Source organism: Vulpes lagopus, chromosome 7 (genome assembly GCF_018345385.1).
Source record: "Vulpes lagopus strain Blue_001 chromosome 7, ASM1834538v1, whole genome shotgun sequence".
NCBI classification, from domain to species: domain Eukaryota; kingdom Metazoa; phylum Chordata; class Mammalia; order Carnivora; family Canidae; genus Vulpes; species Vulpes lagopus.
In genome coordinates, this window is record NC_054830.1 from 9,179,526 (window position 1) to 9,192,016 (window position 12,491).

The 12,491-nt window shown below is 51.6% G+C and overlaps 1 protein-coding gene across 4 annotated transcripts in view; it reads right to left on the reverse strand.

Annotated features, from left to right (window-relative positions):
* The window catches only part of CACNA1A (calcium voltage-gated channel subunit alpha1 A), a 286,336-nt gene that overhangs the window by 30,691 nt on the left and 243,154 nt on the right, over nucleotides 1–12,491 (reverse strand). For all 4 annotated transcript variants that reach the window (XM_041762541.1, XM_041762540.1, XM_041762539.1 and 1 more), the window contains 4 exons: nucleotides 10,868–11,069; nucleotides 9,393–9,557; nucleotides 6,867–6,977; nucleotides 2,271–2,354 (listed from right to left, as the gene is read on the reverse strand). In XM_041762541.1, coding sequence (XP_041618475.1) covers nucleotides 2,271–2,354; nucleotides 6,867–6,977; nucleotides 9,393–9,557; nucleotides 10,868–11,069 — 562 coding nt within the window. The remainder of the gene's footprint in view (nucleotides 1–2,270; nucleotides 2,355–6,866; nucleotides 6,978–9,392; nucleotides 9,558–10,867; nucleotides 11,070–12,491) is intronic.

Consider the following 12,491-nt stretch of genomic DNA (forward strand, 5'->3'; position numbering starts at 1 on the left):
TGTGCCAAACCCTTCACGCGGATGGCTCACACTTGTTACAAGTTGCAGACTCCCTCCCTAGAAGGTCAGCCCTGTGGGGCAGGCATTCTTCTCTGTTTTTTGCTTTGTTCACGGTTTCCGTGAACAAAGCAAAATATTAAAAATAATGCCTGGCACACAGCAGGGGCTCGGTGAATGCAAGAGTGAACGCGGAGCTCGCAGGGATCCAGTGAGGCTCATTACAGCAGCCCCCGTTCTACATGAGGGGAGGTGATGCAAGTTGCCCAAAGTCAACCAGCTCGCGGGGAGGGCTGTTTGACCACTGTGACAGTCCTGATGTCCCTGACTTGGGCTCTGTGCCTCATCCTCCTGCCCTTCCCTATCCTGCCAGCCTGGAGAATGGGCCACTGGGGTCCAGCCCTGTGGATTTCTTATGGGTGATTGGAGGTTTCAACCAACTTCCTCCACTTGCTCGGCGGGGGTGCGGGCCACCCTTCCGATCTCTTAACCCAGATGGCCACGGGTTCAAAACTGTCTTGTGCTCAGCTGCAGGGTGTTGTTTTGATAGCCAGTTGGAGTTCTGGATCTCTTAGCAACTTAGGGCAGAGATGAGGCTGAGGCTCTGGCACAGGGGTCAGGTGGGGAACCCCAATGGGGACAGCCCCAGTGTTCACACTGGAGGAAGGTGTTAGGCACGGGATGAAGATTAGGGAGATTTTCTGGTTCAGTGGAGCTGAAGGCAAAGAGGTGTGGCCAGGATACTACTTGGAAGGGAGGTGTCAGGTGACACTTGGAGAATGGTCTCCTCTTCCATGAAGCTCCTCTTCCAGGATGGAAGAATGGGTCACTTGGTCCCTTGGCTCTAATGGGGCCACCCCAGGGGTCACCTGTGAGCTCTCAGGAGTCACCAGGTCTGGATGCATGACCTTAGGCAGGTCCCTCACTTGCCTGAGCATCAAGCATTAGCTTCCTCATTTGTGAAGTGGGGCAGCACCCTCTTCCTCAGGCCACACCCCAACCAGGTCTGTTCTCCACTTTTCTCTGTCTAGCATTTCTTCTGACTCCCCAGCCTTCGGCTCCCTTCTGGCTAGGTCTGGCCAATGGGAGGGACTGGGAGGAGACGGAGGGTGGAGGAGAGATGGGCTTGGGTATTCCTCCCAGTGTTCTGGGCCTGCTTTGGCCTTCCTCTTGGGCAGGGGGAGGGAGGGGTCTGTCCCTCCAGGTCCACAGCTCCTGCCTGGTGGCCCCTCCCCATTCCAGCTCAGATTTCCTCCCTGCTTCAAGCACTTGGGCAGGTGACAACTCCCCATAGTGGCAGGGTGCTAGGCACTTTGCCATCCTGGCCTGTGCCCATCCCCTCCTTTCCGTGAGTGGTCTCTGCTTTCCAATCCCTTCTGTTGAACCCTCCAAGGGAATTCTTTGTGTCCTGACCCTCTGACCTGTACCACGAGCTAATCCATGTGAACCGCTTGGCACAGTGCCTGTCATGCAACTGAGCATGCCATTCTTGCCAGGCATTATTTTTATTGTTATTATGATGAGGGTGATGACCCCTCTGGCCCTTGGCTCCAACAGTCTTTGCCCTTTTGCTTCCCTGTGAGGATCTCCTCCCCTCCCTGCAGTCTCCTGGGGGCTCCCAAGACTGGGATCACTTGCAAATGGCCATGGAGGGGGTCTGAGATAGGAGCTCTGGGGCCTGAGTCTTTCAGATGAGGGGGAAGGGTGATGTGGCCTATGGGGCCACTGCAGAGGGGTCCAGAGACCCCCAAATCACAAACTTCCCAAGCCTGGGAAGAAAAGAGGGTGGACATCCTGGGGACCTTCCTAAGGCCCTGGCAGTGGTGTCCCCTGTTGGCACAAGGGCCATGGCTCCCTCCTGAACCTCCCCTCATGAACCAGAAGGTGGTTAGTTCAAGCAGAATTGACTGGAAGTCGGTTCTTTCTGGGTCCCCAACACGGTGTGGTGTTTGGGGACAGGGCTCAGCCTTGGGCTCCTTTAATTGTCTCAGGGTACTCAACCATATTATTTATTCCTAAGTCACCAGCCAAGATGCAGGGAAGTTCACGCTGCCGCGCTGGCCCCATAGCCATGGCTTTGGGCTCCCCCGTCTCCCTGAGTTGCCCTTCTGACAGCTGCCCTTGCCCTGGGGGTCCCTGCTTCTCCCTCTTTGGTCACGGTCAAGTGCTGGCCCAAGTCAGCTGTGGCTTTTGGGGCCGCTGCTTCTGGAAGATTCCCCCGCATTCTCCACCCAGCCAGGAGTTACCCAGAGAGAAACTGGCGGGAAACTTACCCCAAACTCAGTCACGAGGATGTCAGTGATGCTGCCCAGAACAGTCACAAAGTCGAAGATGTTCCAGGCATCGCGGAAATAATTCTAGAATGGGGACCCACAAGACAGAGATGCCAACGCAGGGCTCCATGCCCGGCTGCCACAGCCGGCCCCGGGGTACTTTAGGGGCACAGCTGCCGATCAACCCGAGTGCCCACAGCACTTATGGTCACTCAAACAGCAACATGCTGCTGTATCATCTGCTCTGAGGTCCCCCTCCCTGGGACCCCATGGCTTTCCTGGCTCCAGAGGGGGCCTCTGCAACCTGATTCAGCTCTGCTGGAGAGAGAGGGCAACCCTTTGCGCTTGCCTCTCTCTCTGACATATGTTAGGGCTCCCTGATACCCCAGATGCTTTATAAATGATGTCACTGGGATCCTCATGTAGACCCTCGGAGAAAAGGATTATCAGCCATTTTATATGAGGTGGCTGAAGCTCAGAGAGGCTACTCGTCCATCTGTGGTGAGCAGCATGGACATGAAGAGTCAGGATTTGAACCCAGGGTTCTGAGCCCAGAGTTTGTGTTCAAGACCCTGCTCATTATAGCGCGCTCGCTAAGATAGAGGACTGTGGGTTCACCTCCCAGTTTTGCTGCTGTGTGGCTGTGGGCCAGTGACTTAACCTCTCTGTCCTTCCACTTCCTAATCTGAAGAAGGGGGATAGTAACAGGGGCCTTGTGCTTAGATGGGGCCGTGTGTCTAGTTACAGCCAAAGGTTTTTGAGCAGAGGCAGTGTGAGCCACTTTCTGGCCAGCGCGGGACTCTCCAGAACTCTTTTAACCCTGGGCTTGGTGACCATTAATGTTCCAGGTGGCAGATGCTCTGTGAGCCTGGGTCCCTTAACTATGAGGCTAAGGGCCCCCCTGCTGAATGTCACCCAAACCTTTGTTGGCTGGAGTGATTGAGATATGGGGGGTGTTTGTTACTATAACTTTTTGTTTGTTTGTTTTTTTATTTGTTACTGTACCTTAACTTGACCTATCCTGACTGGCACAGCCCTGGGCCGGGTGCTGGCTCCATCGTGCCACACAGGTACAACACGCTGTGGTTAAAACACTGAAATATTCCACACGGTTTGAGCTCACACTGAGCGGCACCTCTGCCTGAATCCAAGGGTCTGGTTCGAACAGAGAGCCCTCAGTTCAAACAGTGGCTCAGTGCAACCTGCGCCAAACTCAGGCTTTCCCAGCATCTTTACAAAGCGGAGGCCAGGTTGGGGCTTGGGTCCCCTGCTGAGTGGTCAGTGTCTCCCCTGAGCCTCTGACCCTGTGGCAGCCCCTCTGCCTCACAGAGGAGAACCCAGGCTTTGGGGCTGTGCTTTTCCAGAATCAAATGTTTTCAGCATGTGGGAGTTAAACGTCCTTGGAGTTGGACTGGTTGGGCCTTAGAGCCCTCTTCTGGAAGAAAGGTATCACAGCAGTCAGATCATGAGAGTGAATCTAGACGTGGAGTTTGGTTAGACGGTAGGTGCTCAATGAATGGATGCTATTTTATACTCATCTGAAAGGAAGTCATGTTCCACTGGCCCTTCTGGTATTTTAGCAGATGCTTCTGGGGCCTTGCCTGCATCCCCTCATATTTTGATTGCACACCTTCAGTTACTCTGCCCAAGGGCTTCCCCTGGTTGCAAATTTGCTGGGGAATGAACAGCTCCCCTAGGAGCAGCCCTGGGCTTTGACTGAGGGGCACTGGAGGATAAATCCCCCGGCTCCCTCCTCTCCTCAAGTGGAAGGACTCTGAAGTATGTGCCCTCTAATGCCTCCTGTTGATCCTTAATGGAACTGGGCCCTTTTGCCCACAGTGGGAACTGGCTTCATAATTCACCTTGTACTGGCTGCCTTCTGGCTCCTGTCTCACTCCCCCTCCCTCAAACTGAGCTTCCTGGGTTTTTGGATAAATGCTCACACTCAATCCTATGTTCTGTGGAGTCCCAATGAAGGCAACTTTCTAGGCATATGGCCATAGGCCTCAAGCCCCTGGACTAGAAGGCTCCCCCGGTCACCTAAGTTGCACATGGTCAACTAGGGCTTCATATAAACTGGAGGGGGAGGCCCCACGCAGGCCCCTGTGGGATGGTCAGTGGCGGGGGAGATAGAGCCCCAGCCCTCGAGTAGAGCCCCTTTATTACCAGAAGATAGGGGATTCAAATATTGCACAGCATAGCTGTGTGGGGCAGGTCCCGTGCCTGAGCCTACCCACGCTCCCCGCAGCCCTGGGAGGCTGGGTGTATGGTACTCCTATTTTGTAGATGTGGAAACAGGAGAAAAAGGCCAAGTGCCTTGCTTGAAGCCAGACAGTCAGAAAGGGCTGAGGCAGGATTTGTACCCTAATATGGATACACCACAGCCTGATACCTACACCCCCTACGTGTTCTGTGATCCATCCTGGTGGCATCCCCAGGACCGAAATGCTGGGTTGACGCCATTGCCCTGGATGCAGGGTGCCTCCCCCAGCCTGCTTGATGTTCAGCACAGGACCTAGGAGCCCAGGCTGTACTTTGGATACCCTGGGGTATTAGTTAAAAATATAGATTCAAGGGGGCGCCTAGGTGGCTCAGTGGGTGAAGCGTCTGCCTTGGGCTTTGGTCATGATCCCGGGGTCCTGGGATAGAGCCCCACACTGGGCTCCCTGCTCAGCAGGGAAGCTGCTTCTCTCTCTGCCTCTGCCACTCCCCCCTGCTTGTGCTCTCATTTTGTCAAATGGATAAATAAAATCTTAAAAAAATACAGGGGTGCCTTGGTGGCTCAGTGGTTGAGCATTTGTCTTTGGCTCAGATCGTGATCCTGGGGTCCGGAGATTGAGTCCTGCATCAGGGTCCCTACAGGGTGCCTGCTTCTCCCTCTGCCTATGTCTCTGCCTCTCTGTGTTCTCATGAATACATAAACAAAATCTTTTTAAAAAATACAGATTCAGGGGCCCCCACCTGACCAAGTGAATCTGAACTTCTGGGGTTGGCTCTGGGGCATCATTCAATTTTAAGAAATCTCCCCAAATGCTCCTGATGGGTGACAGGGTTGTGAGGTGCCGCCTTGGAGGAGAAAGCCTTGAGGAGCCTTACTGTCACTCTTTCTGGCATTTATGGAGTCCTCACACCAGGCCAGGCTTCACCCTCGGCCTCCAGACACACTTATCTGTGCTGGAGTTTGTGAGGGCTCTTCTGGGGAAGAGGCAGAGGATGGGCCCTAGCGACGGCGAGAGGTGAGGTGATATAGTCGGGATGTGAGCTGAATGGAGGGCTCTCCGGTGCCAAAGCTGACAGCCTTTGCCACTTCGGGACACCGGGGTGAGAAACCAGCCTCCACCTACCCTCCAGAGAGCCTGGCTGACGCCACGGGGCTGTAGGCCATTCTCCGAGAGGTGAACTAAGTGGGTGGTCGAGAGGGAAGTCTGAGCTCGACCACTCAGTAGGGACATACCAGTTACCCCAACACACAACCCCACCAGTTCAGGCCCTCTTCACTGTTTTTTTTGGGGGAGGGGGCTGTGAACCTCCTTAGCCACCTGAGAAGACCTTCCTAGAGGAAGCTTTGCCAATGCATAAAATAAAATACCCCGTCTCTCTCTCTGTGTCTCTCATGAATAAATAAAAAAATCTTAAAAAAAATAAAAATATAAAATAGCCAGGATTGCAAGGGCACCTGTTATCTTGAAATATGCTGATCAAAATATTCTTTTCAATGAGGATCTGACGATTCATGCACTTCCTCATTACCATACGAAATACTTTCTAGCTGCAGGTTTGAGAGTCACCAGCATTTGAAGCAAGGCTGAACACACACTAAATTTGGAGGTGCCTGCAATCTCTATCACGCACTAGGAAAATATCTAATTTTTATCAGTGACACGGTGATACAGACTGTACTAGCAACACTGCAGGGGGCTGTTTGCCTTCAAGACAGGAGGAAATGTTTAAAGTCCAGTTAGCAGCTTGTGAAAAATAAAGATGTACTTTTTTTTTTCCCATATCTGATTTTGCAGATACTCCCCCACCCATCGCATCCCAGATCCCTGCAGGGAATCAATGGGCCTCAGGGCGAGACGTCTTGCATTAGTGGGTGATGAAGGCAAGCTAGGGGCTCCTGGATTGCAAGGCAATCAGTAGAACAGGCACCTTCAGAGCACCTGGCACACAACACGGACACATACAGATTCATCTCAGTTGTCAGTTTGCACATCTGTGCGCTGCTTCCATTGTACAATGAACATCTCACCGAGGATTGTGGTTAGATTAGAACGGCTGGAACACCATGGACCTGGCCTGTCTGGACCTCAGTTTTCTTAAAGTGGAGGGTAACTACTCCCACCCCTTGGATCACTTTGAGGCATGGCTGTGCAAGTGCGTGCCTGGCACATAGTAACCGTCAACAGATGTTGGGTCCCACTGGTGTTATTTGGCAAGAGTGTGAACGCTTAAGTAGGGTCTGTGGGCACTGAAGGGATGCTCAAGTCACCGCTGGGGTTGTGGGTCTTGGGGCCAGGTGGGGTAGGGGACCATCACCCAGCACCCAGTGCCCCTCCGGGCTTCTCCCCTAACCCATAGCTCTAGCCTCATACTTACCAGAATCCCAAAAGCCATGACTTTCAGCAGACATTCCAGTGAGAAGAGGGAGGTGAAGACGATGTTGAATACTCTCAGAGCGTTTTCATAAGCCACCGAGGCCCCATAGAACTGGATAGAATAGAGAGGAGGAAGGACGGCAGGGTCAATGGGCAGGGTGGGGCCTGGGGAGGTTGGCTTTGGGCTATCCTGTCCTGGGGGAGGCAGGACTTGGACACCAGGCTTCCCAATGTCCTGTGAGGTGACTCAGGCCCCAGGTGAGCTCTTCATGGGCTGGGCTAATCTTTTCACTTCAAAACAAGCACTTTCTTGAGCTTGCCTTGGCATCCCAGGTCCCAGGACTGCCTGCCTCACTGTGCTCCTGATAGGATGCAGGAGGATGCCTGTATCATCTCCTCAGCAGGATTTTCTTTTTTTGTTTGTTTGTTTGTTTTTTTCAGATCTCTCTCTAAATCCTTACCTGTGCCCTACCATGAGACTACTCTCCAGACCAAGACTTAGCACATTTCCAGCACCCCCAAAAGTGTCCTTGCACCCCTTCCAAGTCGGCAACCTACCCTAGAGGTAACTGCTATTCTGACTCCTTGTGAAATCTTGCCCAAACTATTTAATTAGATCAAGTTTATAACCTTTAGCCCCAAGTGCCAAGTTACAGGAGACATGGCAGGTGAGGAAGTAGTTACAGTACCCCCACGAGAATACCAATGCACCCAGAGGTGGGACTGTTTTCATTCAACTCGTTTGGTTTCCTGAAAAAGTCAACAGCATGGGGGGGGGGGGAAGTGTGAGGAAGACAGAGATTTAAAAGACAAAAACCAGAGGCCATGTGTAGCCATTTGGATCTTGGCTTAAAAAACAACTCATGGGGCACTTGGGTGGCTCAGTCGGTTAATCATCCGACTCTTGATTTTGGCTCAGGTTGTGAGATTGAGCTCCATGTCCAGCTCCGCACTGGGTGTGGAGCCTGCTTAAGATTCTATCTCCCTCTGCCCCTTCACTACCTCTAAAAACCCAAAAAACCAAAAACAACAACTCATGCTGTAAAAGACATTTTGGGGACAACTCAATATGTATCTTAGAGAATTATCACTTAGCATGTTGAACATAAGGATATGTAGGACATTTTCTTACTTCTTAGAAATACATACTGAACGATTTAAGGACAAAATATTGTGACGTCTATCATTTAAAAGAATAAAAAAAAATAGATGCAATGTCCAGAATGGGCAAATCCATAGAAACAGAGTGCAGACTGGTGGTTGCAAGACGCTGGGGGAGGGGGATGGGGGGCAGTGACTGCTCATGGGGACAGGGGGTCCCCTTTTGGGAGGATGAAAATGTTTTGGAAGTAGGGAGAGGTGGTGGGTGCACAACTTGGCGAGTGTACTAAATTGCCACTGAACTGCACACTTCGAAATGGTTAATTTTATGTTATGTGAATTTCACCTCAAGAAAAAAGAGGAAAAAGGTAGATGAAGCAAACATAAAATAAATTCACAATGGGTGCCGCTGGAGGATGACCTCGAGACTGGGTGTTCATGAGGGTGGGGTTCAGGAGCCTGCAGCCCCAGCATCCCGGGGATGGTGCTTGGAATTTCAGGATCCCAGCCCCACCCCGGATCTGCCAGAACCAGAATCCGCTTATTAACAAGATCCCCAGATGATCCGTGAACACACTGGGGTTTGGGAAGCGCTGTGCTATACTATTCCTTTCTGTTTGAAACTGTTCATGATTATAACAATGAAAAGATAAAAGAACTTGCTTATGGAGAAGCATTTCAAGCAAAAATAGGCACTGCTTTTTCGCCAATTCAAAAATTAGCAGCTTAAATAACGAGTGTTTTTGAAGTGTTGAGAAATGTGCTAATGTCTTTGCCTGAACATCCTCACTCAATCCTCAACCTCACCCAGGGATGGGAGGAACGTGCTATTATGATCACTCCTGTTTCATTGACAGGGAAACTGGGGCCTGATTGTTGCTGGTCCCCTGTGCAAAGTTAAATGCTGAGATAAATAGCAGAGCTGGGCTTAAATCTCGACCTTTGGTCTCCAGACCACAGGGTGAAAGGTTCTGACTTTTCACCCTGAAGAGGCTCTGTGGCCCCAAAGGTTGCAAGGTCCCCACCTGCCCTCCCTTCCTCAATTCATCCACTGAACGTTTATGGAAGGCCTCCTGTTCCCTGTGAGCCAAGGATTCACTGAACCCCAGGAACTCAGGGGTGACCAGGACTTGCCAGGGCCCTTGGAGCTCACAGGCTACGGGGTATGACCATCAGGCAATCGATGCTGATATTACGGCATGTGGGATCACCGATGAGGTGTCTGCAAAGGTGGGTGCCTTGGGCGGTCATGGGAGGTCAGGAACCGTTTGCCAGGCGGAGGGAACAGCCAGAGCAGAGGCTCGGTGGCAACACAGTGTGATATGCGTGGGAGACTTGCAGGCATATCTCCCTTTGGCCAGAGGAGGGTGGGTGTGAGTGTGAGGGGCAGGTGCGCAGCGGGGGTGAGGCAGGGCTGGGGGCTCACCTTCATCATGAGAACGATGGTGTTGAGAGCGATCATGGCCATGATGGTGTACTCGAAAGGTGGAGATACCACGAACTGCCACATGCGGTACTGGAAGCTCTGCTTGTTCTGGGGCATGTGTCGAGTCAGCGGCTTGGCACTGATGGCAAAGTCGATGCAGGCTCTCTGCGGGAGAGAGGCAGGGGGTGTGAGGGCCAGAGGCAGGACAGAGGCGGCTGGACCCTCCCCATCTAACTGGCCAAGGCTCTCCAGCACATCTGCTTGAGTCTGCCGCCAGCCAGGATTCCTCACTCCCATAAGCTCTTCCCCACAGCCACTTTCTTCTGCCAATGGCTATGGCATCATCTGTTAGATCTTGCACTGGCACGTCCCTGTTACCTCTCTGAATCCCCTTAGCAAACATGGGAAGTGGGTACTATCAGTAATCCTAATTTGCAGGGGAGGAAAACAGGCTCAGAGAGGTTAAGCCACTCGCCTGAGGCAGCACAGCTGCCAACTGGGTTAAACCTGAACTTAAGCCAAAGTCTGGCTTTGAAGTCTATCCATTCTTCCCTACTGAATACTTTGCTTCTTTTCCTCCTTCTTTTTGAGGGAGGGAGGAATAATGGCTATTTAGTCTTAGGGACCAAAAGAGCAGAGGGAGGATGCATTCTGGGTCCTCCACCTAGTTTGGATGATTCTAGAAGGGCAAAGGGCCATGTCTGTACTCTCCGGAGGACAGGATTTTCATTCATAGATATTCACCACCCCGCCCTCGGGGAGATTATTCTTCCTCACCCCACTAACATCAGACATAGATGTGTGACTTGCTCTGGCTAATGAGACGTGGACACAAGTGACCTGTGTCACTTCTGGGCACAGATCACAAAAACTGCCCAAGGTCTGCCATTGTCTCTTCTTCTTTTTCTTCTTTTTTAAAAGATTTTATTTATTTATTCATGAGAGACACCGAGAGAGAGAGAGGCAGAGACACAGGCAGAAGGAGAAGCAGGCTCCCCACAGAGAGCCTGATGTGGGATTCAGTCCCATGACCCTGAGATCATGCCCTGAGCCAAAAGCAGATGCTCAACCACTGAGCCACCCAGGCAACCAAGCATTTTCTCTTCTTGATCCGAAGTGTCTCAGAGAGGAACCAGAATAAAGATGATGGGGACCAGAGCCACCTGGTCATGTGGTGTTGAGCAAGAAATCAATCAATCTCTTTGTGGATTCCTGGCACTGAGATTCTGGAGCTGCTTGTTACTGGGGCATAGCCCAGTCCAAACTGACCGATACAGACACCTTGGGTTGGTGTGTTTTTCTACTGGAACCCCATGAAGGGTTGCCCTGCAGAATGAATTCTCCCTGGACAATGCTGCTGTGCCCTCCCCAGATGCCCCCAAAAGCCGTTTCCTGGGTGTGCATGTGTGTGCGCATGAGCACACGTGTGCATGTAGTGGTGGTTTTGTCAATCTTTAAAAACCGGGAAGCGGCACCTCGTTTTTCTCCAGGCTGTATTCCTCCATCATCTTATCCCCCTGCTCCTGGAAGGTGATGATGATCAAGGCCACGAAGATGTTGACGAAGAAGAAGGGGAAGACCACGAAGTAGACGACATAGAAGATGGACATCTCCATGCGGTACCCGGGGCTGGGGCCTTGGTTCTCGAAGGTGGCATCCACAGAGTGCTTGAGGACCCTGTGAGGAGCGGGGCGGGCAGAGGGGAAATGTGGGACAGGTCACGGGAATGGAGGGGGATAGTGAGAGAAAACAGCAAAGAAATGAAAGTAGTCACTGTTTTCTGACTGACTGCTGTGGTTACTTTGTGAAGCCAGAAGCCTTCCCAGCTTCTCTGTCTGTGGGAAGTGTTAGCAATAGGGTCAGTTACCTCTACCACCATGTATTGAGGGCTATCAGGGGCTGGATGTGATTTTATTCATTTTCTTGGCCACCTTCTCAGGGAGGTTATCACGGGCCCCATTTTGCACACGAGGAAATCGAGGTTTAGCAAGTTAAAGTGACTTGCTGAAGTTCACCCACTAGGGCCTGGCCAAGTTGGGATGGGAAACCAGGTTGGTGGTGATGGATGGGAGGGTGTATGGGGTCATGGAGGCAGATTATTGGCGTGTGGGGGGCATTTAAGCATAGGTGGTAGTGGGAGCTGAGGAGGGGTACTAGGGATGGACATGGGAGTGTGCATGTGTATAGCTGCTCTGAACAGTTGCACAGATTGTGCACTGCTCAAGGGTTCTGCGTCTAAGAGGTGCTATTCATACTGCAGACATGATAGATTTGTATATTTATGATGACAACTTTTGGGCAGGTGGCCATGAGGTACCTCATTTGAACAAAATCATTAAGTATATTGCAATGATTTTTCTGACAGATGGAAGTGAAGTCTGTCGAGGAAGGGCTGTCTAAAAAATTCGCTCAAAGGTGCCGTCTGGGCTAGCACTGGCTTCATGTAAGTGGGTACTGAGTGTGTGTGTGTGTGTGTGTGTGTGGTGGGAGGGTGGGTGGAAAGGCACATGGGGGTTGGTGTGTTTCCTGAGAGCAGAAGGAGGGAGGCGAGGATGCTGAGGGCATACACTTGCATTTCTGAGACCTCTGGGAGGAGGACCAGGACTAGGGTGAGGAGAGTGAGGCACTTGCCTTGGACATAAATCAAGGAGGTGCCAAACCTCTCAGTTGTCAAGAGAAATGGATTTAAACAAATCACAGAGAATGCCAAAAAACAAAAACAAAAAACCAAAAATGATTCCAAAACCAATAACAACAACAACAAAAAACCCATAATGAAAAAAATTAACATTTTAAGTAAAAACAGTTTAAGTAAAAATCGGACTTGCACGATTCAGCCTCACCCTAGCCCTGACCTTACTCTCGGCGAGTCAAAGGGACTCAGAAAATGTCATGTCCACACCCTGGTCTTGGAGATCTGTGCTCATCGGCACAGGAAGGGTTAAGAGGATGTGATCGCCTGTGTCTGTGGAGCCTTCCTGCAAATTCGAAGCACTTGCCCGTTCTGATGCTCAGGGTCTGGCGAACTGAGGGCTGGATTTCTGCCCCAGCACGTGCAGGCTGCTGGACAACCCCTCATGCACCTAGCAGGGTCTCCAC